Below are 12,854 nucleotides of genomic sequence, written 5' to 3' on the forward strand. Positions count from 1 at the left end.
AAATACTAGGCATGTAATGATTAATCGATGAACCAATTTCTATTCCCACCATCCAACCAGATCTGTCTTCGGCAAAATGTTCATTGAATTTATTGACCCATACCAAAATCAGAGAAATCCATATTATAATACGGATACAATAAAGTACCATTTAGATTGAGTACGTGATTAACCTAAGTTTGATATATTACTAGTGAGAGATGTGTGTGTGTGTGTTTCTGGTGTTTGTCTTGTTTTATTTTTGATTTGATCAATTTGAATAAAGCCCTTAATTCCATGCAAAAGCAATGAAATGTGCTGCGGTTGACTCTGGAAGCTCTTAAGATGATTGTGCAAAGGAAATATTAAGCATAAAGTATTCTAAACATTCTACTGTTTGAAAAAAAAGAGAGATTTTTCTGATGAACACAAGTGTGATTGTTTATTAAAGATTTACAGTGCTACATTTTTTATTTATTGGTATTAATAGCATGTGTCTGCTATAAAATAACCAAATTATCTTGCATTCATGTTTGCCTTGATGCAAAAAAATGATCTACCTCTTGCCTACAGATTTTTATTTGTAGAGTTCACGATAAATTCAACGGTCAGGTGTTTGGAGACTGCCCTCTAGTGGTGAATGGTGTAATTTCTTGTCACACATGTTTGCATTCAGTTGTGGTTTTTCACAGTTACAACAAAAAAAAGCAGCATGTAAAAGATTTTTATTGCTTCAAATATTTGCATCACAGTTTTCATTAGGAATTTACTTCATTTGATTTGAATGCTATTTTTAAACAGAGAACTACCAACTTCATAACACGGTTATAGAGCATGATAAAAATAATCAAATCACTTTATTTTTAGAATAATAAAAGGAGTTCATAGGGTTAATCTATATTTAAGACTTTAGAAGACATTTTACAATCAAGTCACTGCATTGAACATTCTCTATTGCATAGTCAGAACATACAGGGATGTTTAGAGGAGTGTAGCTTATCTCTAACATTTAGAAGAGGAGGTTGAGCACAGAGAACTGATACAAAGATTCTGCTCCTTCCCCTTGGATTTAGCTGCAAACAACCCAAATGGGTTTAAAGATCAGTCTTCTCACCTTGTAACTACCCAGAAAGTGAAATGTAAACTCTTCATCATTTGGAGTGAGATATCTGTACAGTAAAAGGTTTTTCTGTTAGCATTTAATCACTAACTGTGCTTTTTCTAAGTAACAACAGAAAGCACGACATGGAAAACATTGAAACAAAATGGTCCTGTGCATATTGTGTGCTGGTGGAATGCAACGCCGACCTGAAGTTTAAAAACACAAACATTCACATGAATGTCTTAAAGCTCAGCATCACCACGCAGGTGTAAAATATGTGCAAGGAGGCATATGTGGGCACAGCAGGTGCTAAGGAGGATACCTGAAGCCTAGAAATGATTAAAAGTGTCAACATGACGCATGCATCATGTACTACTGTCAGAAATGTCTCAATTGTTGGTTGTGTTTTTCTTCAGCATACATTTTAGTTGAAAAAAAAGCTTCATTTTACTTTGAAATTATTCCTCTGGGTCTCTGGCAGGGGGCTCCTGACCCTCTGGTGGCTCCATGGAGGCACAGTGAGGCTGAGTGGCAGGAAACCCCCTGAGCTTTTCATGCAAACTACCCACCGCCAGCCTCATCTGGTCTTCAGCTCCCTGGAGAGATTTGATCTCAATTGTGTAAAAGATATAGAGCAGAAAGGTGGTCAGCAGAACGGCGAAACACAGCGCTGCCAGCAGGTAGAAAGAGGTTTGTGGGAAGGGCTGTTCTGCTCCCAGAGCGAACCAGGGAACCGCGGCGATGGCCAATTCCAGGAACAGCAGGGCCAGCCCCATCACCCCAGTACGGGCTGCAGTGTAGCGCATTCTCTCAGCACAGTGCAAGCCCACTTTGACTTCAGTACGAGCCTCAGTCACAATGTCAACCAACTCAGCCAGGTTCCCTAAAACCAGGAGAGAGAGAGAAAAGGAGCCAGATCTTTATCCATTTACAAGTTAAATTGCTGGGAAAAAATTGTTTTCCCTTTTGATCCAGGTCAGTTTTTCTGTATTCTTGCTGAACAGAATACCTGCAGAGTCCGGGTTCTTGCATGGTTTGTCATTTCCAGTCTGAGGTGAAACACAGGAGTCCAGCTTCAGCTCAGCAGTGAGAGCTTCATGATCAGAAAACGGGAATGGACTGTCGGCAACAGAGCCTTTGGTGGTTGACATGGAATCACAACCAATCTCAGCCCGAGAGGATCCCTGGGATGACAAAAAGAAAAGCATTTTAAAATTCAAATGTCTGAAATGCTGGTTTCAACTGATTAAAAGAGCCTGTAAATATTCTGCTGCAAGTCTCCTAATGTGACATCATTTCAATTTGTGTTTTAATTTTAAAAGCCCAACACTGTGACAAACCATGGAGTGTATTGTGTCTCTTGTGAGCTGCTTAGGAGTTTTCCCAAAACCATCAAGAATACATTCTATTTTTATTCAGAGAAGCTGCTGGGGCTTCTCACATTAGCTAAAGATTTTTTCTGCATTTCTGATGAGTCTTATTTTCTGGAAGGATTCATTTTCAATCATGAATGAATAGAGACAGCAGCAGATGCAACAAATGCTTAACTTACCTTGAACAGGATATAGTCGATTCGAATTCCCTTCTCAAAGGGAAAAATCTCCTTTTGACTAATAAAAGGATTGTCTGCTATAAGAGTCACACCACCTTCACATCCCTGCAACAACAACAAAAAGCAAAGGTAGGTTTTTATCAGATGTATAAGCCATTTGTTAATAGGACTTTATATTTTTAAGTTTGACTTTTTGTGGTCTTGACAATATGTTCCATCAGTCACATTATATGATGATGAACTGAAGTAAATATTTACGTATGACCTTTTTCTGCTGATTTTATCTTACAGTTTTTGCAAGAAATGCATGTAACACATGGCAATACAAAACTTTTCAAGTAAAATCCTTAAAGATCAAGATAAATGTTTAAAAAAAACAAGAGTTTGTTCAGCGCATGAACAGTCCATTTTGTTTGTCATTGTTGCATTTATCATTCCAACATCCACTTGTGTCACAAAACTCTTAAAGTTCCCCTCCGAAGTAGATCAAGTTTGTTTTTTGCGTTTTTGACATGTTCTTGTGGCATTTTTCTTATGAAAGAGAACAAATGTAATAAAAAAATGTCACATGAGTATTTCTCTTTTTAAATGGCCATCAATCAGACTGTCCCAAAGACGCTTGGTTTGAACTAGTGAGCCGTTGTGATGTCACAATGCATTGCACAAGATCCCTGATCTGCCCCGTCCACCATGAACAGGCTCAGGTGCAGCAGAAGAGAAGATGGCGTGTTACTGCATTCACGGAACGTATTTTAAGTGCGTCCAAGGCTGCATTTTGTTTTTGGCCGCTCGTATTGAAAATTAAACTTTAAGTTGAAGTCCCAAATATGCTCTCTGCATTTGTGTTTTCTCTCTACCCAGTTTGAAGGCTGTCCCGCATTGACCAAAGGGGAAAAATAAAAACAAGAATAAAATCAGGGGACATCTTTTATTATTGCGTCGATGAGAAGAAGTAAAATATCATTAGGTTCAGGAGGCCCGAGCAAGCTTAACCCTAACCTCAAAACTAAACTTAAGCCTTCCTCTGGGTCTGTGAGGCCAAGATAAGGCTCAGCACTGGCTGCATGTGTTTGAAAAATTAAACATGAAATATTACTTTTAAAGCAATTTAGGTTGTGGGGTTTTGGTGAAAAACGTCATAATCATAATTAAAACACCACTGGGAATGTTTTTATAAGAAAAAAAATTGTCATAGGGGGAATTAGGGGGAATTTTACTGTCACATAATGACTAAAACCCTTAAAAAATGCCAAAACTACATTTGAATCCTTAACTTAAAATATAACCTTAATAACAGGACAAAAAAAAGCCAATATTTATCTTGTGGTGCAACATACATCAAATTTTGCAGTTTCTGCGTAGGCGTCTCTCAGTCCAGTGTAAGATCTCAGCAGTCTATTGCCCAGATCCTGAGGATGCATGTTAAGGTCACCGCCGAGAATGACCACGTCCGCTCCAGCAGATGTGTGACTACAAGAGCATCAAGAGAAATGTGCCATTAATGACAGAAAAAGAGAGAATGACATCTAAAGGAAAAAGGGTTAATAAGTACTGGTTGTTATGCTCTACAGATTAAAAGAAAATACTACGAAGCAAGAGCCAAATGCTAAACAAACGAGAACTTTTTTCCCCAAAAAGTTCAACACTTTGCAATGAGCAAAATATTGTATAAAACCAAAGAGACTTCACCGAATGAACTGCTGCAATTCCCAGGCCTGAACCACCCGGTGAGCAAGGTAAGAGTCCTTCTCCCTGTTATACTCTGCATGCAGCTTCAATCAGAACAAGAGAACACCAGCACACTGATCACCAATGTCAGGGGACAAAGACAACTAAAGGGATCAAATGAGATCCTACATGGGTAACATAAACATTCGCAGTCAGGTTGCCAAGGCTTAAGACCGCCATGCCGACGGCTTTTCCACCGAACCAGTCCCCATGGTGAGCCTGCAAAGAGACAGAAAATACTCACTTTGATTTACGTGTCTGATATTCTCTGCCGTTAGCAAACATTTGCTGATTTTTTAACGTCATTTCACACTTTATCAAGAAACTTCCCATGTTGAAATATTGATTTTATTTATTTATTATTAATCCAAACATTATAAATGCCATTGAAGGAAACACCTAGATAGCATTCAAACAAAAACAAAGGATTTTCACAAATTAACTTTTTAATTGTATTAAATTAAAGAAGCTCATAAATGTAGACATAAGTTTAAGAGACTCATGCTGTAATTTTTATTGACAAATTGATTCATAATTCACTTAACAGGGGACGTCATAATTTTACCACCACGGGTGGCCGTGGTGCAGCGGTAGGGCGGTCGACCCATAATCGTAAGATTGCAGGTTCGATTCCCGCCTTGCACGCCCATGTGTCGAAGTGTCTTTGGGCAAGACACTGAACCCCACCTTGCCTCTGGTGGGAGGTTGGCGCCAGTGTTTGGCAGCGGAGCCGCCGCCAGTGTGTGAATGTGTGTGTGCATGGGTGAATGGAACTGTGACTGTAAAGCGCTTTGGGCCTTCGAAAGAGGGTAGAAAGCGCTATATAAGTATACGCCATTTACCCTTTAATATAATAATAATAATAGAAATTCCGTTTATTTAAAAAATATTTTTTTTAAGTGACCATTAATTCAATAGAAATTACAGAGGCAATTTTTCCAGATGTGTGAACGCTTTAAGAGGGAACAACAAACGTCCTCACTTCATGAATAAATATCTATTAACACGCTGGCTGAAGTCAATATGAGAAGATTTAGAGTTTTAACAGGTCATCACTTAATGGAGCAAAGAGCAATGGGAGGGTTCTAGAGCACAACCTAGGTTTTATCTGTGCGCGTTGATCGGGTCACGGCTGCAAAAGACTACAAAAAAGAAAAATTTTCTGTGCAAATTTTATGAGGAACGATGACAACAGAAATGCAACACACCGGTAATTCAAATAAGACTTAACCAAGGAAAAGATTAGGAGCATTTCTTGAAAAGTTGTGCAAACACATTCTAGGAATGTGTCAATCAGCCTCTGCTGACTTACCATGTAGGGATAACCATTGAGTGAATAGCGATGAAGAAGCGTGTCGTGGATTCTGTGTTTAGAAAAAATAGCCAGCCCGCTGCCTATGACTCCACTGCAGAGAAAGACAAATAAAGAAAAGCTGCACTTTTAGATACTGGTATTCAAATGGGACACAGTACACTAAAGTCCTAAAGTTATGTTACTGCAAATGAAAAAAAAATATGCTTTTGTTTTTTTACAGAGATAAACACTACATACTCAGAAAAAGGAGCAGAACAGTTTCTTAAACCACAATGGAAGTATAAACGAAATTAATTCAAAAGTTTGTGTTTTTTTATATCATGCTTTAAGTTTAATTATTGAGAAAATGCTGTCAAAATAAAAGTAATTTGAGACTTTGCATTGGAAGTAGATGAGCAAATTACCTTTTGAAATAGTGAGTGTAAGGATGAGTGCAGGAAAGTTTCTTTTTTAAAAAGAGATAGTCCTTTTCACTCCACACCTACAACATAAAACAGTCATATTGTTGTATTAATGCCTGCTGCGTGCATATGGAACTAGTTACAACTTTGTTAAAGCTTCTACCAACCTCCTGCAGTAAGACAATATCAGGTTTTTCTTTGCACAGCAACTCTCCAATCATGTGATACCGCTGAGAACAATATTTGCTTAAATAGCGAATCCCCCTGTGAAAACAAAAGAAGAACAGGATATGAAATTAGCTTACACTTCTTTATTTATATAAGGAATATTTTTCTTTTTTCAACAAACCAGCAGTTCAAAGAGAAGACTCGCACAGCATCAGGGTCCGTGTTATCCATGCTGTCAGGTCAGGGGATCAATGCAAATGATGCCGTTTCACAACAGGAAAGGAAACTCAAACAAACCCTGATGTGAAAAAAGACAGATTTCCATTTGCTGATGTCAGAGTTCAAATATTGTAACATATTATAGCCGTAATGCTCAAAACGTAATGTATACAAGCAATCTGTAGCTTCATTAGTTTGAAAACAACTTTCAAACCAACAATACATTTATAATAACTATATGTTTAAAATAATAATAATAATAATAATAATATGTTTAAAAAAAAAAGGACAATAAGCACTTAAACACCAGAGCAGGCTTATTACTCTTTTAATCTTTCCTGTTTGACTGAAAACATCAATAACGTTTTTTGTTTTAAAAAATGTTTTATCTAAAGGTAATTATAAATAAAAGCAGTGACAGAGAGTCCAACATTTGTATGGTGAAGATCACATATGTCATAATCTTTTCTGCTGACTCATCTGCCAAAGTTGACAACTAATCAATGTTTTTTAATCATGTGTTTGACACTCAGCTGAGTCAGACATTTGAGGTGTAAAGCAAAGAACACAAAAAGTGACTCCACTCAGCTGTTTTCTTGGTGTTCAACAACATGCTCTGGTCACACAGACAGAGTGCTGACGACATGGCTTTACGAAGTCGAAAGTGTTTTTGAATCAACTTTAAATGCAGTTTAATTAATTATATGGATGTTTGAGCCTCCATACACAACCATGATAGAATGCACGTTTGTATATTAGCCAATCAGAAAAAAGGACGCCGTTTCCATTGAAATAGCATGTTTATGACCGGAGGTTTGCTAGCTTCACTTGATGACTTGAAACTTCAACTTTTTTTTTGAAGAATTATCTGACTGAGGTACCTCAGGCAATTAAATTGCATTAACACTGCATAATAATTGTTTACTATAAATTCTTATAGCAAGTCTCCTAAAGGTGGTATACGAAGCCCCGAAAGACAACTATTTATTTAATACACACGCAGCAATTCTTCAGCTAGTAGCACCAGAAATTTTGGTGCAAATAGTTCAAATGTCGTCGTTAGTTAGTTGTGGCCATCTTATGAATGAAATTATTAATTTGCTCATGCAGACGAAAGCGTATAACTGCTCAATATATTTATTTTTTTAGCTAGTCCTAATAGGGTTGTCAAAATAATTCCGGCTTTAACTAACCGGATATGTTTATTCAACAATCTTACCGCATGAAGCTCTCGACGTGGACGTTAGTTAGCTGATATAGCGACGGCGGTCCGTGTTTTGCAGCTATTTAAATACCGCTTACCACTTCCTGTCTGTCTGCTAGCCTTTCTGTACTTCTCTGTAGACAGTCTGTAGCCGTATTAACGAAAGAGATGGCATTAGCCCCCCGAATAGAGTCAGGTATCAAACACAGACATTGAGGTAAAATGAAACGTTTCCAAAACTGCGATATTCCAACGAGATACAAGTTTAAAAATATATATTAAAAGATAACATCACTAAAACATTTTTTTAAAATGGCCTCCGGGTGAGTTTTCATTCTTCCCTTTTCGAATACATAAAATAAAACTCATCTTGATTTATACTTACAGTTTTGGGGTGTAGCTGTTATTACAAACAGCTACGTAAAATAAACAGTAGGTTTAAAAGTCCCCAAACGCGTCTGATACAGTTATTTAGCTCAGAATTACAAATTCACTTTAAGTTTATTTTGAAGACGTAGTTTCCGTTTTGAGTTAACAACCTCGCAAGGCATCCTGGGAAATAGTGTTTCCATAATCTCCTAAGCACATTGTTGTGGGTATTCTGTGGAGGAAGTGTTTTAGTCCGTTTTACAGCACAAAAGGAAGGGATGGGATCATAGTCTAGATGGATCCACTGAGTAGTGGTACTCGGTGGAATCTTCAAGTAGTAATTCAAGAACATTATCGCCAAAATGGAAGGGAAAACCACCTCATGATGGATCAGGGAAAAAGGGAATCGCTGGAGAGATCACTTTTTTGCAAACACTACAAGAATCTGCCAAAAAAGCCTTAAAAATTTCCCCCATAGTTATGCATTCAAAAAAACTCTTTTTAAAAATTAGAATCATACACTGGGAATAAGTTTAATTTCCTCATTTTGGGAAAAACAAAACCTATTAATTGACTACTGTTTTATATTAAAAAAGTGTGTTTTATGTTTATATTTACAAAAGATTTACTTTATATATTAGATGTGTCTTAGCAAAACCAAGTAGTACTGGTACTTTTGAAGTTTATTTTATCAAGGATAGCCTACTTGAGTATAGGTATGCCAAGTATACTAGAGTCTGACCATGCAGTGTAGGAAGAATACTAACTGAAAACTTCTTCAGACTAAATTGAAGCATTTTATGTTTACAATATACAGATATCGTACAAATAGTAAACTTCAAGTATATTGCCTCACCTTTAGTGCAGACTAAGTTCACTTGTAGTACACTTTACTAGACTACTTTTTGCTAAGAGTCAGACTTGCCATCTTGCAAAGAGGTGATTTTGTGCACAGTCCTGCAAAAATGACTTTGCCTTGCTTTGTGCAAAGATGGTTAAATTAAATAATAAAACAACCTTCTGCAATTCAACTTTGCCTCGAGCATGGGTTTTAATGTGTTTATTGCACATTTGTGTAATTTTTATAATGCAAATTTTGGGAGTTTTATCCTTAGAACCTTCATACAACTTCATGACTATGCTAAGATATGATTTATCAGAAAAAAGCAGGCTATCCACCCAACATTGTTCATAGAAAGCGCTTTTCATGCTTTGTGTAGCTCACAGCGTTTGGTTAACTTTGAATCTGTTTTAATTCTAACATTTACTGTACTATTGACATTATGCTCACAGATTTCCCAGTAAAAGTATATATATTCCATGAAACATTGCAGTAAGCATAGTTGTTCAAGTAGAAACAATCTATTCTGGGTTTTTAATTTGAGAATAAAAGGGGGACTCGTGGGAAGTGGGGAATCATGGGTGAAAACCATGAGTGAGAGGGATGGAAGTAGAAATAAGCTCCATGCTGTTTGGGAGTATTTACATAATTGGGCTTTGAAGCTGAAAAAGACATTATGCAATCTTCCTCCCTGTTTGCTTCTTCCTCTCTGAGGATGTTCGAAGCAATGCGGTGCGTGAGGCACCCACAGTTCTTTAATGAAGCTGGTCTATTAGCAGCTCGGCAACAGTGACGTAACAGCTGAGTCATTACAAAATGATAATTAAAGTTAACTTACTAAATAATCTAAAAGCTTTTTAAAGTGTTCAGCTTCACGATAAGATTTTTGAGTTTAATATAAACAGGAAAAGCTCTTTTATTCCTTTTCTAGAAAAAAATGTTTTAAAGCTGTTTTGGATGAAAAGCAAGTCTATCAATGTGTAAAATAGTTTGACTCAGTTATTTAGGGAGATTTAGTCAGAAAATGTCTTTGCAGTGGAAATATCTCTAATAAACTGACATAACATAAACAGATACAAATATATTTTTTCATGGAAGAAACAAAAGCACTTTCAGTAAAAAAAAAATCCTAAAAACAAAAATAAAGGCATTTCTTTTACAGTATTGTTAATTCCTCAAAATTTAAAAATCTTTCAAATAATTAAGATTTTTAAATAACAAAGTCAATCAAGCATGTAATGAGCAGACTTCCACTTTCTTACCAATGGATCCTTTATCAATATTACAAAAATGTTGCAGCTTATGAACGCTCTTAAATGGGAATGACAAAAATATTACACAAAACACAATAAACACGTTTAATGAATTTACTGGGGAAAATGGCCCCAAAGGCACCATGCGGCTTGTACTGTTAGATACATTTGTTGATTACACAGTCCAACCTCTACTTTTAAGTATAAAATTGCAATGCACAATGGTAACAAGGACGATAGTAAACCACCTTCAACCAAGACAAAAAAAACAGAACAAAATAAAATAAAGCGTCCCACACCATTCAGAATATGATGCATTAGATATCTCATTAATAATTATCAACACAATCACACATTATTTTCAGTGAAGCATATGGCAAACACTGAAAGTCAAGACGACAGAATCAAAACATCCAATTTTAATATGGGCAGAAAAAGTCTGTATAAAAAGATAAACTTGGAGACTTACAAAAAAAAAAGGAGTGTTATTGCATCTAGCTTGCAAAATAGGACATTCAAAGCCAGGTGCAGTTATACCACCAATACATTATATATTTGCACTTTCATAGCAAAGTTGTCCAGTGAACCACAGAAACTAGACACTTGTCTAGCACGTCCCAAGGGCTGACAGGTTATCCCGTCTCCATACGTGTCCTGTGATCCTTGTAACAGTGGAAGTTTGTCAACACATTTCCAGAATCCCATCCTGCCCTCCCGCTTCGGTATTTCCACCCATAAATAACAATTGATGCTCACGCTCCAGAGACGATAGCTCTCCTTACGACAACTTTTCTTTACAGCTATCTAAAAAAAAAAATGTTTTTGCCTGAACAGATCTTTCTTAAATATAAAAATGAAGTTCTATCAATGAATGCAACTTCTCATTACACACTCAATGAAGAGGAGTGAAGCAAAATGAGCCGACTTCACAGCATATAATCTCTTTTTTAAACAAAAGAAACAGTGATTACCTTCTCGCCCCTGTAACTAGTTTGCGTTGTCAAAATGTGAACAAAGAGCTTCCTCCCCAAACAGAAAAGGAAACAAAAATCCTATGTAACACATATTCCATTTAGTGTCCACTGACTCACAGTAAAGAAAAAAAAAAGTCTTTGTTTTTAATCAAAATACGCTACATATGTCAAGGCAGAAAATAAGCACTGCTGTTGTGGCGAACCTCCGTCTTGATATTTTAAGTGCATCCAAGCACACGTCTTCTAACAGAGAGAAATATAGGGAGTCTGGTAAAGAAGGCAGAGGCCTGGCTTCATGTCAAGACAGCTATTTTACAAAGCATCCCTAGAAACAGTAACAGATACTGTAGATGCATGTAAGACCTGATTTGTGTGTGTGTAACAAATTGTTATGTGTGTAACATGGCAACACAATCAATTATCCCCTTTTTTACGCTTAAAACTTTGCGTATTACAGGCTACATGATAATTTTTTATCCCATTCTTCTGTGTGCCCATAGATAAAAACTGCATCAAAAAATGTTGATTAAAATGCTTTTGCAATTCTTTTCCATTTAAAAACAAGAGGTAGTAAAAAAAAAAAAAGGAAATCCAAAATGTCATGTGATAATATAAACTTTGGTGAAGAGGCACTTGCGTCCCTAAAAAACAACAACTATATCATTTGCCTTCCAGTTTCCATGCCCCTCCTGTGCTCCAATACTCACTGCTTTCTAACACTCTTCTCTTACAGCTCAGAGCAGGTTTCTTTGGTTTTACTGTAAGAGCCTCTTTATCCCAACACTTTCTTTATCCCTCAAAGTAAAACTTTTCAAGCTCCCTTAGTGATATTGACAAAAGTAACCTCTTCATCTTAGTCATAGAAAAGAGCTGGTGGTCAGCAGTTCTTCAGTTTCTTAAGGATGTTGCTGTGTTCTCGAGTTCTTAGTTTTGTCAAGTTTGTTCTTTAAAGCTTAAAATGTGTCCATGAGCGCCCGCTTGGCGTCGTTTTAATTTTTCCTTGTAGTCTTCCTGGATGGTTGAGGTTGTTAAGGAGAGATTGTGTTGTTTCCCAGAAGCTCCCTGGCAAGCTGTTAGTCTTTAACAAGTCTGTAGACGTGATATTGAGCTCCGTGCTCACTATTGGAAACCTCAAACACAAATGCTATACAAAGCAAGGTCTCCTGGGTGTCGCGATTTGTCACCACCTAGAGGGGAAAAGACAAAGTGTCAATACCCCCAGAGACGATAAAGTACGTTTCTCCCAACAATAAATGACAAATTTACCTGTAGAATTGTAAAGTTTTCCAGAACACTGTTCATCATGTATTTTTCCGGCAGGTGTTTGAGCTTGTGGATAAAGTTGATCATGTACTCGCACATTGGCGAGCGGTGGATCCTGTAAACGCACTTTCCTCCCTCCAGCCGGGCGTACTCTGTCTGTAAATGTAGAAAAAATAAAAAAAAATAAAAAATACAAGAGGTGTGAGTAGAAAATGAGAACTTCAGGTGCATTCAATTTTTTTCTTTCTTTCTGAAAAACGGAATAAACCAATCAATAATCTTACCTCAACTTTCTCGACAACCTGCTTGCCAAAGGAGCACACCTTGGTGGAAACAGTGATGGTCATATTTTCGGCGCTGCTGTACTGGCTGCTGACCCCGTAGAATGAGCCGGGCCCATCTGGCATCCCGCTGCTGTTCAGGTCAGCCTGCACAAAGTTCATCAAAACATCAACATTTTGACACAACAACAAAAAGACCTCTGTG

The 12,854-nt window shown here is 37.1% G+C and overlaps 2 protein-coding genes across 12 annotated transcripts in view; both read right to left on the reverse strand.

Annotated features, from left to right (window-relative positions):
• Window positions 1–687: 687 nt before the first annotated feature.
• Window positions 688–8,197, reverse strand: smpd2 (sphingomyelin phosphodiesterase 2). 3 transcript variants are annotated; one of them, XM_011474936.3, is made up of 11 exons: window positions 8,054–8,197; window positions 6,427–6,543; window positions 6,245–6,341; window positions 6,081–6,157; window positions 5,674–5,767; window positions 4,491–4,580; window positions 4,323–4,405; window positions 3,971–4,103; window positions 2,634–2,738; window positions 2,091–2,265; window positions 688–1,964 (listed from the first exon to the last, which is right to left on the reverse strand). In XM_011474936.3, the coding sequence occupies exons 2-11, from the start codon at window positions 6,474–6,476 to the stop codon at window positions 1,540–1,542; spliced, it is 1,329 nt and encodes a 442-aa protein (XP_011473238.1). In that variant the 5' UTR covers window positions 6,477–6,543; window positions 8,054–8,197; the 3' UTR covers window positions 688–1,539. The 3 variants fall into 3 exon arrangements, with proteins under 3 accessions (XP_011473238.1, XP_011473239.1, XP_004068837.1); XM_011474937.2 differs by lacking the exon at window positions 8,054–8,197 and adding an exon at window positions 7,684–8,030 and having other exon boundaries at window positions 6,453–6,543; XM_004068789.4 differs by lacking the exon at window positions 8,054–8,197 and adding an exon at window positions 7,684–7,954.
• A 2,025-nt stretch (window positions 8,198–10,222) lies between these two features.
• tead3 (TEA domain transcription factor 3) overlaps window positions 10,223–12,854 on the reverse strand; it is a 32,567-nt gene continuing 29,935 nt past the window's right edge. For all 9 annotated transcript variants that reach the window (XM_023954933.1, XM_023954932.1, XM_023954937.1 and 6 more), the window contains 3 exons: window positions 12,653–12,796; window positions 12,372–12,524; window positions 10,223–12,292 (listed from right to left, as the gene is read on the reverse strand). In XM_023954933.1, coding sequence (XP_023810701.1) covers window positions 12,179–12,292; window positions 12,372–12,524; window positions 12,653–12,796 — 411 coding nt within the window. In that variant the 3' untranslated portion in view covers window positions 10,223–12,178. The remainder of the gene's footprint in view (window positions 12,293–12,371; window positions 12,525–12,652; window positions 12,797–12,854) is intronic.

The sequence above is a fragment of the Oryzias latipes genome, chromosome 5, assembly GCF_002234675.1.
Source record: "Oryzias latipes chromosome 5, ASM223467v1".
Classification (NCBI taxonomy): domain Eukaryota; kingdom Metazoa; phylum Chordata; class Actinopteri; order Beloniformes; family Adrianichthyidae; genus Oryzias; species Oryzias latipes.

What these genes read in the sequence shown, in the direction of transcription:
- smpd2 (XM_011474936.3), bottom strand. Translation starts at nt 6,476, where the DNA reads ATGGATAACACGGACCCTGATGCTGTGCGAGTCTTCTCTTTGAACTGC. An exon ending in GTCTTCTCTTTGAACTGCTG is followed by an intron (nt 6,342 to 6,426) that starts GTTTGTTGAAAA and finishes TTGTTTTCACAG; the next exon opens with GGGGATTCGCTATTTAAGCA. An exon ending in CAGAAACTGCAAAATTTGAT is followed by an intron (nt 2,739 to 3,970) that starts GTATGTTGCACC and finishes TTGTTGTTGCAG; the next exon opens with GGATGTGAAGGTGGTGTGAC.